Here is a 12,415-nt window from a genome sequence, read left to right on the forward strand (position 1 = left end):
GGACACCACTAACTGGTCACTACTTGTACTTTGCGCTGTTGATAACTGTCCCTTGGGTCTAACAGATCCACCAATTTCCTAGTCACCTTGCTGCCTATTTATCCAGTACAAACTGATGAGATCTAGATATAAAGATAATATGTCAGATCATGCCAAAGACACTGGTTAAATCAAGGTAAATAATAAGATAGCAGACAGGCTTCATATTGGTATCAGCCAGCTTCCTCAGAAGCACCCCACCTCGTCTCTGGTGTATATCCTATTGTCTTCAGAACTTTGTAATTGTGCCTCCTTCTACTGTAGGTAATGCCACATTCTCATAAAATTTTCCAAGTAAGCTTTGAGAGGCCTGTGGTGAAAACTCCAGTCAAAAAAGCATGGAGTACCTCAGTCTCTTCTATGGCCCCCATGGCTCCCTGTCCCACTGAGCAGTGGGCACACATTCTCTGTAGCTTTCCTTTTGCTACCAATGTACTTACCAAGTTCTTTCTGTTGCTCTTCACATCCTCAATTTCAATGCCAGCTGAGTGTAGATGTTACTATCTCCATTCCTGTGTGTCTTTACATTCCTCCCGAGTAGCCTGTCCCCAAGCTCGCTCAGGAGTCCCAAAGTAAATCACACAATCTATTCACTAAGGACACCAAATCCTGCTCAGTTCAACACAGAACACTGAATATGCACATAATTTAGAATTCAAGTAAAAACAGTTAAACAAAATTCCTGAAAAAGAACATACACGAGTACATAAGCACACAAAGTTATTCAAGATACCTGTGTAAAAAGGTAGAGCCTAAATTGTTGTAGCTATTACTCTAAATTATTATCTTACTGAAGCCTATATTTCATTTATGGACAGCCCAATTCCATTCCAAACAGGGACATATACTTAACATACAGACATATAGTTATAGCCTGCTACAGTCCGGCTGGTTGCCCCCACCAGTATCTTAGGTCAACTATAGCCAGTTTGGATTTGTTTATTTTGGCCAAAATACAGTTCCTTTTGGTTTCCAATGCAAAGAACTTCTCAGTTCCTCCTATAGTGTAATACTGTTACTAACTTTCACTCTATTTTCTTCGACAAAATTGTTCTTCGTGGTAACCCAAAATACAATCCAAAAATATAAACCAGTCTTGGAAGAAGAGTTTCAAAACCCTTGGTGGTTTCAAATGGTGACAAAAATTGCTACTAAAGAGGGTTTAAAAATATGTTTACATAAAAATTGGAAAGCACTGCAAAGGGCATTCTACTCAACACCATTAGGCTGCTTGGGATAACTTGAGTCTGAACATATTGATTGATGGTCCCCCACCAAGTAGTCTCTTCTCAATTAGCAGCTCACATTACAAAGTTGTGAAGTATATGTGGCAGAAGAGTTAGGCTTGAGGTGTAAGACAGAGCAAATGAATATCTGGAGCACTGCAAATACAATGCTATTTATAAATACAGATAAGACGTTGTACAACACCCCTAAGTATACCATGGTCTTCAGCACAGTTCATCTTAGTCTACAATCAGTTTTGGGAAAAGTTTCTTAAACGCTATGAAACAATGATTCCTCCTTTCAGTATTTTACCCTTTTCACTGAACAGCGAAACAAACCACATTTCTTCTTAATGAGCAGCTTTTCACAATACAGTCTGAGTGCATCTGAGAGCAGTAAGACCAAACCCATTGAAAAGTACAAAACATCCGTCTAGGGTGTAAGACAGTATAATTCCCTATGCTTCCAAACAAGGTAAGATGTGTGCTTTAAAATCCTTCTGAAAAACTCTTTTTGCCATTGTCACACCTTGCATGAACTCTGTGCTTAGCTGGTAGAGATGTGAATAATCCCTCTTGCTAATCCATTCCATAAAGCAAGCATTCAACCTTGGGGGTGAGGGTTACAAAGACATAAACATCTTTTAAGCAGTCACCCTTTCTCTGATAAAGACCACAGGTGGTGCTATTGATACAGTCAGGCAAAGTCAAAAAAGAATAGAATTCCACATTCACGGGGGCTTTTTGTAACACCGAACCAAGCTAAAAACAGCAGAAATTGGAGGTGAATGGAAAAGATATTGACTTTCTATGGTAATTGTGTTTGCACTTCCTTTTGACTTTTTATGATGAAGTAGCCATAGAATGTTGTTTTTCTTTTCCTGAAGAGAAAGGAAATCACAGAACCTTATCAAAAATTGCAGCCAGCTAAAACCCTTCCCTTCCATTCATTTAAATCCCTTCTATTAAATATAAATGCAATTATGCAAACCATTACAAAGTCACTAATCATCACTGCAATATATGTGTAACATATTTAGGGAGTTGAACTCGATGATCCTTGTGGTTCCTTTCCAACTTGAGACTGTCTACGATGTATACACATACACACAGCACACACACGTTGTTATCAAACTACAGCCACAAAAGATAATTTAAAAATGGTTCTTTTGTGAAAGGCTCACCTCCTAATTTCATCATCTAGGGAAACCATTCAAGGAGTTTCAATCCAGGACACAAACCTCTATTGCCAGTCAGGGTTAGTTAACACTGAATTTGACTAAAGACTACCTAGAATCTCAATTACTATTGATCACCTGTCCAACTAATTAGCCTGCTCAGTAATCAGAGAGATACCTGCTGAGCCAAAAGAAAGGAACGGGTCAGTGTGGCAGGGCAATACAGGCCCTGAGGACTCGCTGCCATTGAGAAGGCTGGGCAATAAACCTCAAAGAACAAAACCTCTTTACTCCCATTGAAAAGCAAGGATTCAGCTTCTCTTAGCAGGGCACAAGCTTAAAGAAAACAAACTCTTCTTTCACTTTAGTGCAAGCAGACGAGAAGGGAGGAGATAGTGCAGTAGGATCTAATGGAACTAAACTGAGGTTTGAGAGATAACTGGCAGAAATGTATATATATTCACAGAAGAGGCTCTGTAAACCATACCATGGTCTACATAATAAACTAGGGGTGATGTGGGTTCCCCCAGCTGCTTGAGGACCTTACTAGTCACCCCAGCTGAGGCTGTGGGGTTTTGGAAGGTTTACAAAAATGCCAACATCTGCTTCTATTCCCATCAACATACAATTTGCCAGAACACAGAACTGCAGCAGAAAAACAATCCCTGTCACAGAAAAATAAACTCTACTTCAACGGATATCCCCTGAAGTACTAACTGTAGTGGATCTATTACATTTCCAATTTCTATTGCAAAGTAAAATTTATTTCTCAAAAATATCTATACACATTTATATAATTTTATATACATATATTTACCTACTATTGTACCTATCCTAGTTCCCTGCAGTTTATCCATGTCCTGAATCCCTTCACAGTTTGGTTTACCTTTACTGGCCAAACAGCATAAAGCACAATCATAAAAACTAAGCCTTATGCCAAGTTACAAGGTGACAAATTAGATCAGCCATTTTTTGGCAACTCTTTACTATTAAATGCTTTTTAATTTCTCACCAACTTCTATTCACAGTTTTACTGGTCTCTTTACTACTGGTGTATGTTGAGAGTTCAGGTGAATATCCTGATTTATATAGTAAATGAAAACTTATATAAAGACATTAAGAAATTTAAGAAAAAATGTTTTTGAAAATATTCATTAAATCAAATACATTCCCCAGCATAAAATCATGGACCAATGAAAATCTTGAAAAAGTTTATGTGATTTTACGCTAGCTAGCTAATTGTGCTTATAGACTAAATAGGAAATGTTACACAGAGCATAGCAAATATACACACTTTGCCATCTGCTGTAAAGAATGAAATAGGTAAGGTACATATTGATAAAGTCATAATTTATTTTTTTAAAAAATCTTTACCATGAACACTTAAAAGTAATATTAACTATTCAGTTACACAGTTGCATGACGCCTAATTATTTTAGACAGAGTAAATATTCACCAATGTTTGCTGTTTCTCCCCTCCAGAAAGTACATTTTTGTAAAAAAAAAAAAAAAAAAAAAAAAAAGAAAAGAGAAAGTCTCCTCTATCCTTTCATGTATCTTTTACTAGAAAACAAAGATTTTGCCATAGGAGATGATATTATCACCACAGAGATCACCCAGCAGGAAAAATATACTAACTCCTAATTTAGCCAGTAAGCTATCAATAGTTTGTAATAGACAATTCATATTGTAGTTCATGGAAAACTCCATTTGTAGTTTTCTGTAGAATGGAGAATTGCAGGCGAGTCGGGGAACAAATATACATTAAATAACCATACAGAAATTTGTCCTCAATGAGCTCTTTAATGCCAATGTAAACTGAAGAACCTAAATAAATCTAACATCTAATATACATGTTGCCAGTGTCGGGAAACCAGCAGAACATTTCCCATGTTGACACACACCAGCAAGGTCACGTCCTCCTCGTAATCTCTTCATTTCTGCAGCCAGCAACAAGGTGTACCAGGCAAAGCCCCTTTTCCCCAACACAACCGCATCAGTAACTGGGGTTTCCTCTTCCAGTCCCACGCTTTACTTTCACGCTTGTTTGTATTATACGCTCTCCCTTGTGCCTGCCAAAGTGCTTGTAGACATAACCTATTGACTTTGCAAGATATCATGAAGTATTCGGGACGATGAGTTAGGCGTGGCATGATGTGCACTACACTTCCACACAAATCCCACTTACACACTGCCCCTTTCCTACACAAGAACAATTGATTGAAGAAGACTGATTTTTTCTGTAATTAAACTGCCTCCTCAACAGAGCATATACACAAACTGGAAATCATCCAAATGGGTAAAAAGTTAGGTCTTGTGCCCATCACTACTACCCAAGAGCTGATATCCTCTTCCATATGAATAATAGACATGATAAGAGATTACATTCTGTAACCTTGGAGAAGCAGCAGGCTCTATGCCTGAAACCACAGGGTTGTTGGTTTGTTTTCCTAACAGAATACTCTGTTCCTATTAACTACAGTGAACAATGCAGGTACTCCATGCAAACCCTTGAGAAGACTACGAATGGCTTCAGCTTCTCAGTCACAAATGAAACATGGTTTCTATCACAGAGAGCTCCACTGAAGGTGATGAGGTGACCCGAAAGCCTAACTCTTAACTTTTATTGGACCTTTAACCCTTCAGGCTCCCTCTACTTTAACAAGATGTCCTAGAAAATAGCATAGGGTTTAGTCAATGAAATAGTCAGTGCTGGGACCTCATGATTTTGGTTGGTGAGGTTTACTTTAGATTAGCTCTAGTCTAGTCTCAGGAACTGCACGCTCACTGGCAGCCAATGTGCTCCTACAGAAAACCTCCAAGTTCCGTTCCATTCAAAAGGAACCCAGGCTGTGTGCCCCAAGACCACCTCATGATGTGAAACAGAGTAAACTGGAATGGTGTCTCCCAGAAGAGCTAGTCCTGGGACTGATAATGGTATTATGAAAAAGAAAGGGAACCATAAGCATAGGACACCTAAATGAGAGGTTATAGCCTCCTGATAAAAAAGTAATCATAGGAACAAGTACAATGATGGTTTTGATTGCCTTTGTGAAATAAATGTAATGGTCTCCATACTGTCCCTAGGCCCATGGCCCTCATAAATCCACCACCACAGTTTTTCTCCACAGCAGTCCTAGCAGGTAGGCCAAAGGGAAGCTCAGAAGTTGTTTCCTCAAATCAAGGCTGAGGTACAATTAAAACAAATTATATTTCCCTGTGAAGCATTTATGTCTCTGAACCATCACCTGAACCCAGTTCACAACCATTAACAAATACAAAAACTTTGATGCAGAACCAGGTATTTAACTCCAGTGCTCTTCCCTTTCTCCATATGATTTATTTGGATTACCTCAACCCAAACTGCAAAAAGACTTATTACTGAATTCAGTACTAGAATACAACTTGAAATATGTACAGAGTCTGCTCTTAAGAAGGAGCTGAGCAATAACTGATTGAACAACAATGTCTGTTATGCCTTAAATCATAGGGGTGAAGGATATTACCAGTTCTTTAAATTTGTGAAATTATCTAAGACTCTGACATACACCAGATTTGAGGCTTACGATAAAGTATTGAAAAACATTCCCTTAGGAGAGATATCTTTTTTACAATAGATAAAATCTGACTGTTAAATGGAAGCAAGTAAAACACAATCGCACAGCCACTGTCTCAAACATGCATGTTAAACTCTTTAAAAAAAAAAAAAAAAGAAGAAGAAAACACACTGGACCATTTACCATTTTTCATGGTTCTGCTGAGGACAAACATATGGAGAAAATAAGCTACTCCATATATCTTATTTCACTCCAGTGTCCGTGCTTTTATTCTCCCTGTCACAGCCAAGTTGAGAATTTCCTCTTTCATGATAATAAGCAGAAAGTTCACAGATCTCAAGGCAGCAGGGCAGGAAGTTTGCAGTTTGAAGGATTTCCCCTCTTCAACAGGACAGGAGAGGAGAGAAAAGTAAGAAGGGGCTACTGTGAAATCTTTTGCAAACCTAAGCAGCTGATTTGGACATATGTATCTCAGCAGCGATGCTACAGGTACCGTGAGGAAATTAAACACTGTCCACTCTGTAGTAATTTGTCCCTTTGGCTTTGAGAGACTGAACAGTCCTGGCTTTCTGATTAGGGTATTACCCGGCACAAGTAATCCTATCAGCAGCGATAGACGTAGAGGGAAGCTAGAAGTGCTGCAACACAGCCTTCCCCAGAACGCGCTACCTTCCCAGCTGACCCTGTGTCACAAGACAGGAGTGAATGCCACATGTGGCTTTAATGCCAAGCAGCTGCTGCACACCAGCACCCCCTGCGTCCACCCCTTACCCCTCTGCACCGCCGTGTTTCACGGGGTATGGCAAGTAGTGGAACTGCGGGGCCCTGTAAGGACCGCAAGCTCCCACACCCAACGCAGACCTCAACCCAAACACGTTACCCCCCCTTCGCCTCCGTGCCCCGAGAAGTGAGATCAACCGTGATGAAGTGAGTTCACCGGTGCAGGGTCTCTGAGGAGGGCGGCTGGGGAGCAGGGGGAAAGATACAACGCGTCTCCAGCCATTTCAAAACCTGTTACTCTCCCTCCCTTCTGAGCAAGGGCGCTCGGGGCGGAAAACCCGCTCTTGGCTGCGAGTGCCGCCGTCCTGCCGCCGGCAGCCCGCCCCGCGCCCCGCGGTGGGCGCCGGCTCTCCGGAGCCGGGTGAGCGCGGCCCCGCGGGGACGGCGGGCGAGGAGAGACGACGCCCCTCCCGCTCAGCACCCCTCTGCTCACCGACACCAGGAACTCCAGCGTGCCCACGTAGTCCCGCTCGGTCTTGAGCAGCTCGTTGAGGACGCAGACGCGCAGACGAAGCTGCTTCTCCAAATCCTTCCCGCTTTCCCCTTTGCCTTCCCCTTTGCTTTCCTCTGTCATGGTGCAGCGAGGAGGAGCGGTGCTCCCAGCCCGGCGCCTTTCCCGGCTGCAGGCAGCACTGCCTGAGCGCCCCGGCGGCACTGCGGACAAGGACAACAAAAGACCCCGCTAAGTTACATAGCGGGACCGGGGTCCGGCCGATCCCCAGCCTCACAGCAGCTCCAGCCTCTTCTCACCCAGCTCCAGCAGCGGCCCGAGGTCCGGAGGCGAGGAGCCACCCCGGTGCGTTCTCCTTTCCCGTCAGGAAGGGGACACAGCCTGAAGGAAACGAGCGGTCACTGGTTCCCAGCTCGCCCTGTTAGCTGAGAGGGTGGAAAGCCTCCGCAGCAGCACAGACTTGGACATTAATCAAAAGCTTTGTATCCATGTGACTCCAACCCCCTTCCTCCCCCCCCCCCTTCCCCCCCCCCCCCCTTCGCTAAATCTCAGGAAAAAGGAAAGGAAACAACTTCAGGGAAGATTGCGTGCCAGCAGCTGCCTGTTTCACACACAAGCTGCGAGCTCCGGTTTGAGGCTAATTGGAGATCTCCAACAACAGAGCACAAGAATTATAAAAATGTCCCAGCAAGCTGGCCGGCCAGGGAACCAGCAGTTGTTTTTGTTTTGGTTTAATCGTCAACAAAAGAGCCATTCCAACTTCTCCTTCCACACCTTCCCACGAGGCGTACATCACGACGTGTATCGCGACTGATGTGCGTTACGGAGAGGTGCTTTGATACCCTTCTGAACACACACACATGTGTACTAAGCAGGTACAAATGGTACATTCTACAGTAGGAACGACAAAGTTTTGCCAAGATTGGGGTTTTTTCCAAGGTTGGTTTGTTTATTGAAGTGAGATGCTATAAACCCCCCCAGTTTTCCTGTCTGCAGAGGAAGTTCAGATTTGCATGATACACTAAAAGGGTAAAAAAGGAATTCAGTAACCTTTACAAACAGTTGGCAAAAAGAAAAAACCCAAAAAGTACTATATAGCTACTTATACAAGAGGAACCAGCTTCTTGAAAATGTTAGGGCATTACTATGGGAATTTTGAGACCACTGTTGAAAGCTAGAGATTTCTCTGGTTAGCTCTTTGATCTGTGACTGGAAAGAAAATCCAGGTCTTCAACCTAAAGATTCCATATCTTTCTAAACCTGCAACATCCTATAAGGAAGGAATAAATTGAAATCCAGAGTGTAAAACTCTTTTACAGCTGCAGGACAAACTGAGGCAGTGAGAAGAGCCCTTACTGGGAGAAAATAAGCAAAGTCATTTGTGTTTTGGTAACTAGACATCATTGAGCTGTCCGCTTCAGACATCTTCTAGGAAATTGAAAATACAGTTCCCACAAGATGTTTCTGAAAGAGCAGAAATAAAAAAGCCTGTTTCTTTAATGAGTCCTATGTCCCTTCATCCGCCCCTTCCCAAACACACAGCTCCCTCAAGTAAAACCTAAGCAAGAAGGTGGGACCAGTTCTGCTACACGTATCCTGCTTGGCCATTTATGCATGGGCAGACTAGCCTGCGAGCTTGCCTACTGACCTCCCTGTAGCTCTTTCTTTGATGGGACACTAGTCCATTCCAAAAGCAGACGCTAATTTTCATGAAAATCAGAACTTCATGTTTTTAACGATCAAATCCCCTGACAAATCTGTTTCGAATGGACTGATGGGTTGAAAACAGACTGGGGCAGAAAAACCAACACAGTTCAATCACTGAAGCTCATTTCCATAGAAAAGCTGTCTAAAATAGATGATATGTCTGATGATTAGCTCAAAACTTCACCGTCTCAGGTGGATTTCACTGGTGAGGCACGGAACCAAAAGTGGTATCTGCCCTGATCCTATGGAGGAGGTTAAGGGCTTCACACTTGCTTAGACTAGCACCAAGGGTGGTGGGGGGGTAACTGATCCATTGAACCCTATGATGACGTTTCCTCAGCAATAAACAGCACTGGGGGATCCAAGGACACTGGACCAGAACACCAAACTATAGCTTTCCTGCTCCTGAATGCATGTGGATGCCCTTTCTCAGGCAGGCATGGCCAGATGCCGCCAAGTAGTTACACGTTCTGTGAGCCAGCACCCTTTCTTTTAGGAGAGCAGAAAAAAGGGACTGCTACAGTTTCTGATTTCAGGATTCCCCTTTGCTATTGGCTTCAGCCACATGCCTTTAGTTGTCACAACCCATATGCACACTCACAGACCAAGGTGAAGGCTAAAAGAAGCAAGAAGACCAGCTTACTTTTACTTCCCCATCATCTATAGCAGTAAGAATCCCTTCCCTTCACACGGTCATCATCTTATGCCAGGAGACCTTAAAGATGAAGTGATTCTTGTCTCTGTTTACACTCCTGCTGCCCTCACACAACTGACTCTTGCTTCTTCATTCAGGCAGGCAACTCCAGCGATTTGGGCCAGCAAAAGCATTACTGACAGCATAGAAGAGGTTTTTATGACTCACTTAAGGCCACTGAACCCAGCAAAGCCCACAACAGATGTGCAATGATAGGAAAAGTAGTTCTAAGTACCAGACACAATCTATGAAAAACATACGTGCATACAAGCTTAGCCAATTTTCCTGACAACCTACTTGAAGTACTAAAGACAAGGACAAATTACTCTTTTCCCCCAGATTCAGGAAAAAGCTGAATTGCTGCAATTGTAGTTTTCACTACACCAAAATTAGGGGGGAAATAAAGTATAAAACAAAAGAAAGGTAGAGCATATACAGAAGATGAAAAATTTCAGCCTAAAAGAAAAAATAAGCAACTAAAGAGCAGATTTTACACTGTGATGTATCAGGGAACTTGACTATTAGATAGTACTACCTGTCTTAAATACAGAAACAAGTCATGTAAAAGTGTATTGAATATGTCAGCATGTGAAAGACAGCAATTCTTGCTCCCTATGAAAAAAGCCACAGGTTTGGAGAAACTGCAAAACCCATATTGTCCCCATAGGATGCTCTAACTTTGGAAAGCAACAAGAACTATTTTATTCCAAGAGTACTTCAGGCCCAGGTTTGAATAAATAGAGTCCTGTTGAAAAAATATGGCACCACACAACTTTTGTCCTATTCACAAACCCACATCACTGAGAATGGATAGGACCTCTCAAGATCAACCCTCCTGTCAAGCAGGGTCACCTACAGCATTCTGCCCAAGGCAACAGGACAGGCTGTCCAGCCAGGTTTTGAGTATTTGCACAGACAGAGACTCCACAGCCTCTCTGGGAAACCAGTGCCAGTGTTTGACTAATGTTCTACAGTAAAAAACAAAACAAAACAAAAACCAAAAAAAAAGGAAAACAAAAAATCCTTGCCTTGTGATCAAACAGAAGTTCATGGGCTTTAATGTGTGCCCATTTCCTCTTGTCCTGTCAGCAGGCACTACCGAGAAGAGTCTGGCTCCCCTTTCATTCTATCCCATTAAGCTTTCTCAGCCCCTTCTCATATGTAAGATCTTCCATTCCCTTATTCATCTTTGTAGTCCTATCTGATGACCTGGCACGTGTTTCTAGATATTAAACCCCTTATGTATGACAGATCTAATAATTAAACTTCAACGATCTGCCATGACACTTGCATTGTCTATGGGAAAACCACATGGATGTGCTTCTGTGTTGCTACTGAACAATGGCTATCAGTGTAAGACAGCTCCAGTATCTCATGTGAATGAAATCAAACATTCAGGAGGACATGTTATCTTGTATCACAGCACTGTGAAGGACTCTTCAGTCCAGCTGGGAATTTCAAATTGTCTTAATTTCAGAGAAAACTGAAATACTTTTCTGAAGCTGTAACACCACATAGGACAGCTTACTTTGCGGGCTGCTTGCCACCACTGAAGGCTTTTCTCTCTCCTAGGTTACCCTTCCTCAAGTAAGAAAAACAGGGACAGACTAACATAAACCAGCCATTTCTACTCCTTGTAGAAAACTGTACTGGGGGTCCCTTTTCTCCAGGTGATACTGATAATGCAGTTATTTCTCTCATTCTAAGCTTAGCGGTCTGTGCAATGCAGAAATGGCTATCAAAGCTAGCACTAGCTATTTTCCTGTTGCAATCTTCACTACCAGAATTTCACAGAAATTTTAAAAAACCAAACAACAAAACCACATAAAAAATTCTTCAGACACCCATCCAAGAAACATGATCAATGAACAACACTAAAAATGTTCACTGGAAAAAAACCAGTTTGTTTACAAGTGATTTTAATACCATACTGAGCAATGAAAAGGTTAATAAGTACTAGACTAGCTGTAAACTGCTATGAAGTAAGTGTTTGAGGGTGATTAAATCAAGGAGCTCCCTTTTGACACTTTGCTGTGTGCTCATTCACCACAGAGTTTACACAAGACCAGCTTTGCAGTCACAGGTTTTAAAGAGAAGTCATTATTTGTACAGGATGGACCAAAAGAATCAATTCTGTAATCTTCCTTTATGGCATTTTTGAAGGCAGATGGAGGTACTTGAACCACAACAACATTTAACTGGTCCCAAGCACTTTAAGTTGTGGAGGCAATGTAGTATCAACATAACATTGACAGTGAGCTCATGTAATCAAAAGATTTCAGCAGGTATTCTGAAGACCAGCTGGTGTCCCCCCTCAAGGAACCAGACCTTTTAACCCCAAACTGCCACAATATTACTTTCCACACTCTCACAACACGTTTTTTTCAGAAGCCTCTAATAGTGGTGCATATCTAGCTGCACGGCTTCCAGCCATTTTATTCCCAGCAGCACAAGGGACACAGCAAATGTTTGCAGCAAACAAAACCTTAACATTCAGCTTTACTGAGCATGTAAAGAACTGCTGCATGATCCAAACCTGGTTTATTCAAAAATAAATCTAACATGATATAACTGTTAAGAAAAGGGATGACTTGTAGTTCACTTAAAGGAGTGCATTTGATTTTCCCCATGAGAATCAACTGTACTTTTAAGAAATCCTGCAGCAAGAAGGCATCAGAGTCTTGTAACAGCAAGTGCTCACTACAGATGGGTTTATTTGAGAAGGCTATCAAGCATGAGCTAGTACATCTCCAGAACCTCAAGTCAGGAACACCATTAGTTCA

At 42.0% G+C, this 12,415-nt stretch overlaps 1 protein-coding gene across 1 annotated transcript in view; it reads right to left on the reverse strand.

Moving 5' to 3' along the window:
- Positions 1-7,354, reverse strand: part of PREX2 (phosphatidylinositol-3,4,5-trisphosphate dependent Rac exchange factor 2) — a gene marked incomplete at both ends in the record, with an annotated part of 182,558 nt that extends 175,204 nt beyond the window's left edge. The window contains one exon of the mRNA XM_084260599.1: positions 7,214-7,354. Coding sequence (XP_084116725.1) covers positions 7,214-7,354 — 141 coding nt within the window. The remainder of the gene's footprint in view (positions 1-7,213) is intronic.
- Positions 7,355-12,415: the final 5,061 nt, after the last annotated feature.

This window comes from Gallinula chloropus, assembly GCF_964237585.1.
Source record: "Gallinula chloropus genome assembly, chromosome: 2".
Lineage (NCBI taxonomy): Eukaryota > Metazoa > Chordata > Aves > Gruiformes > Rallidae > Gallinula > Gallinula chloropus.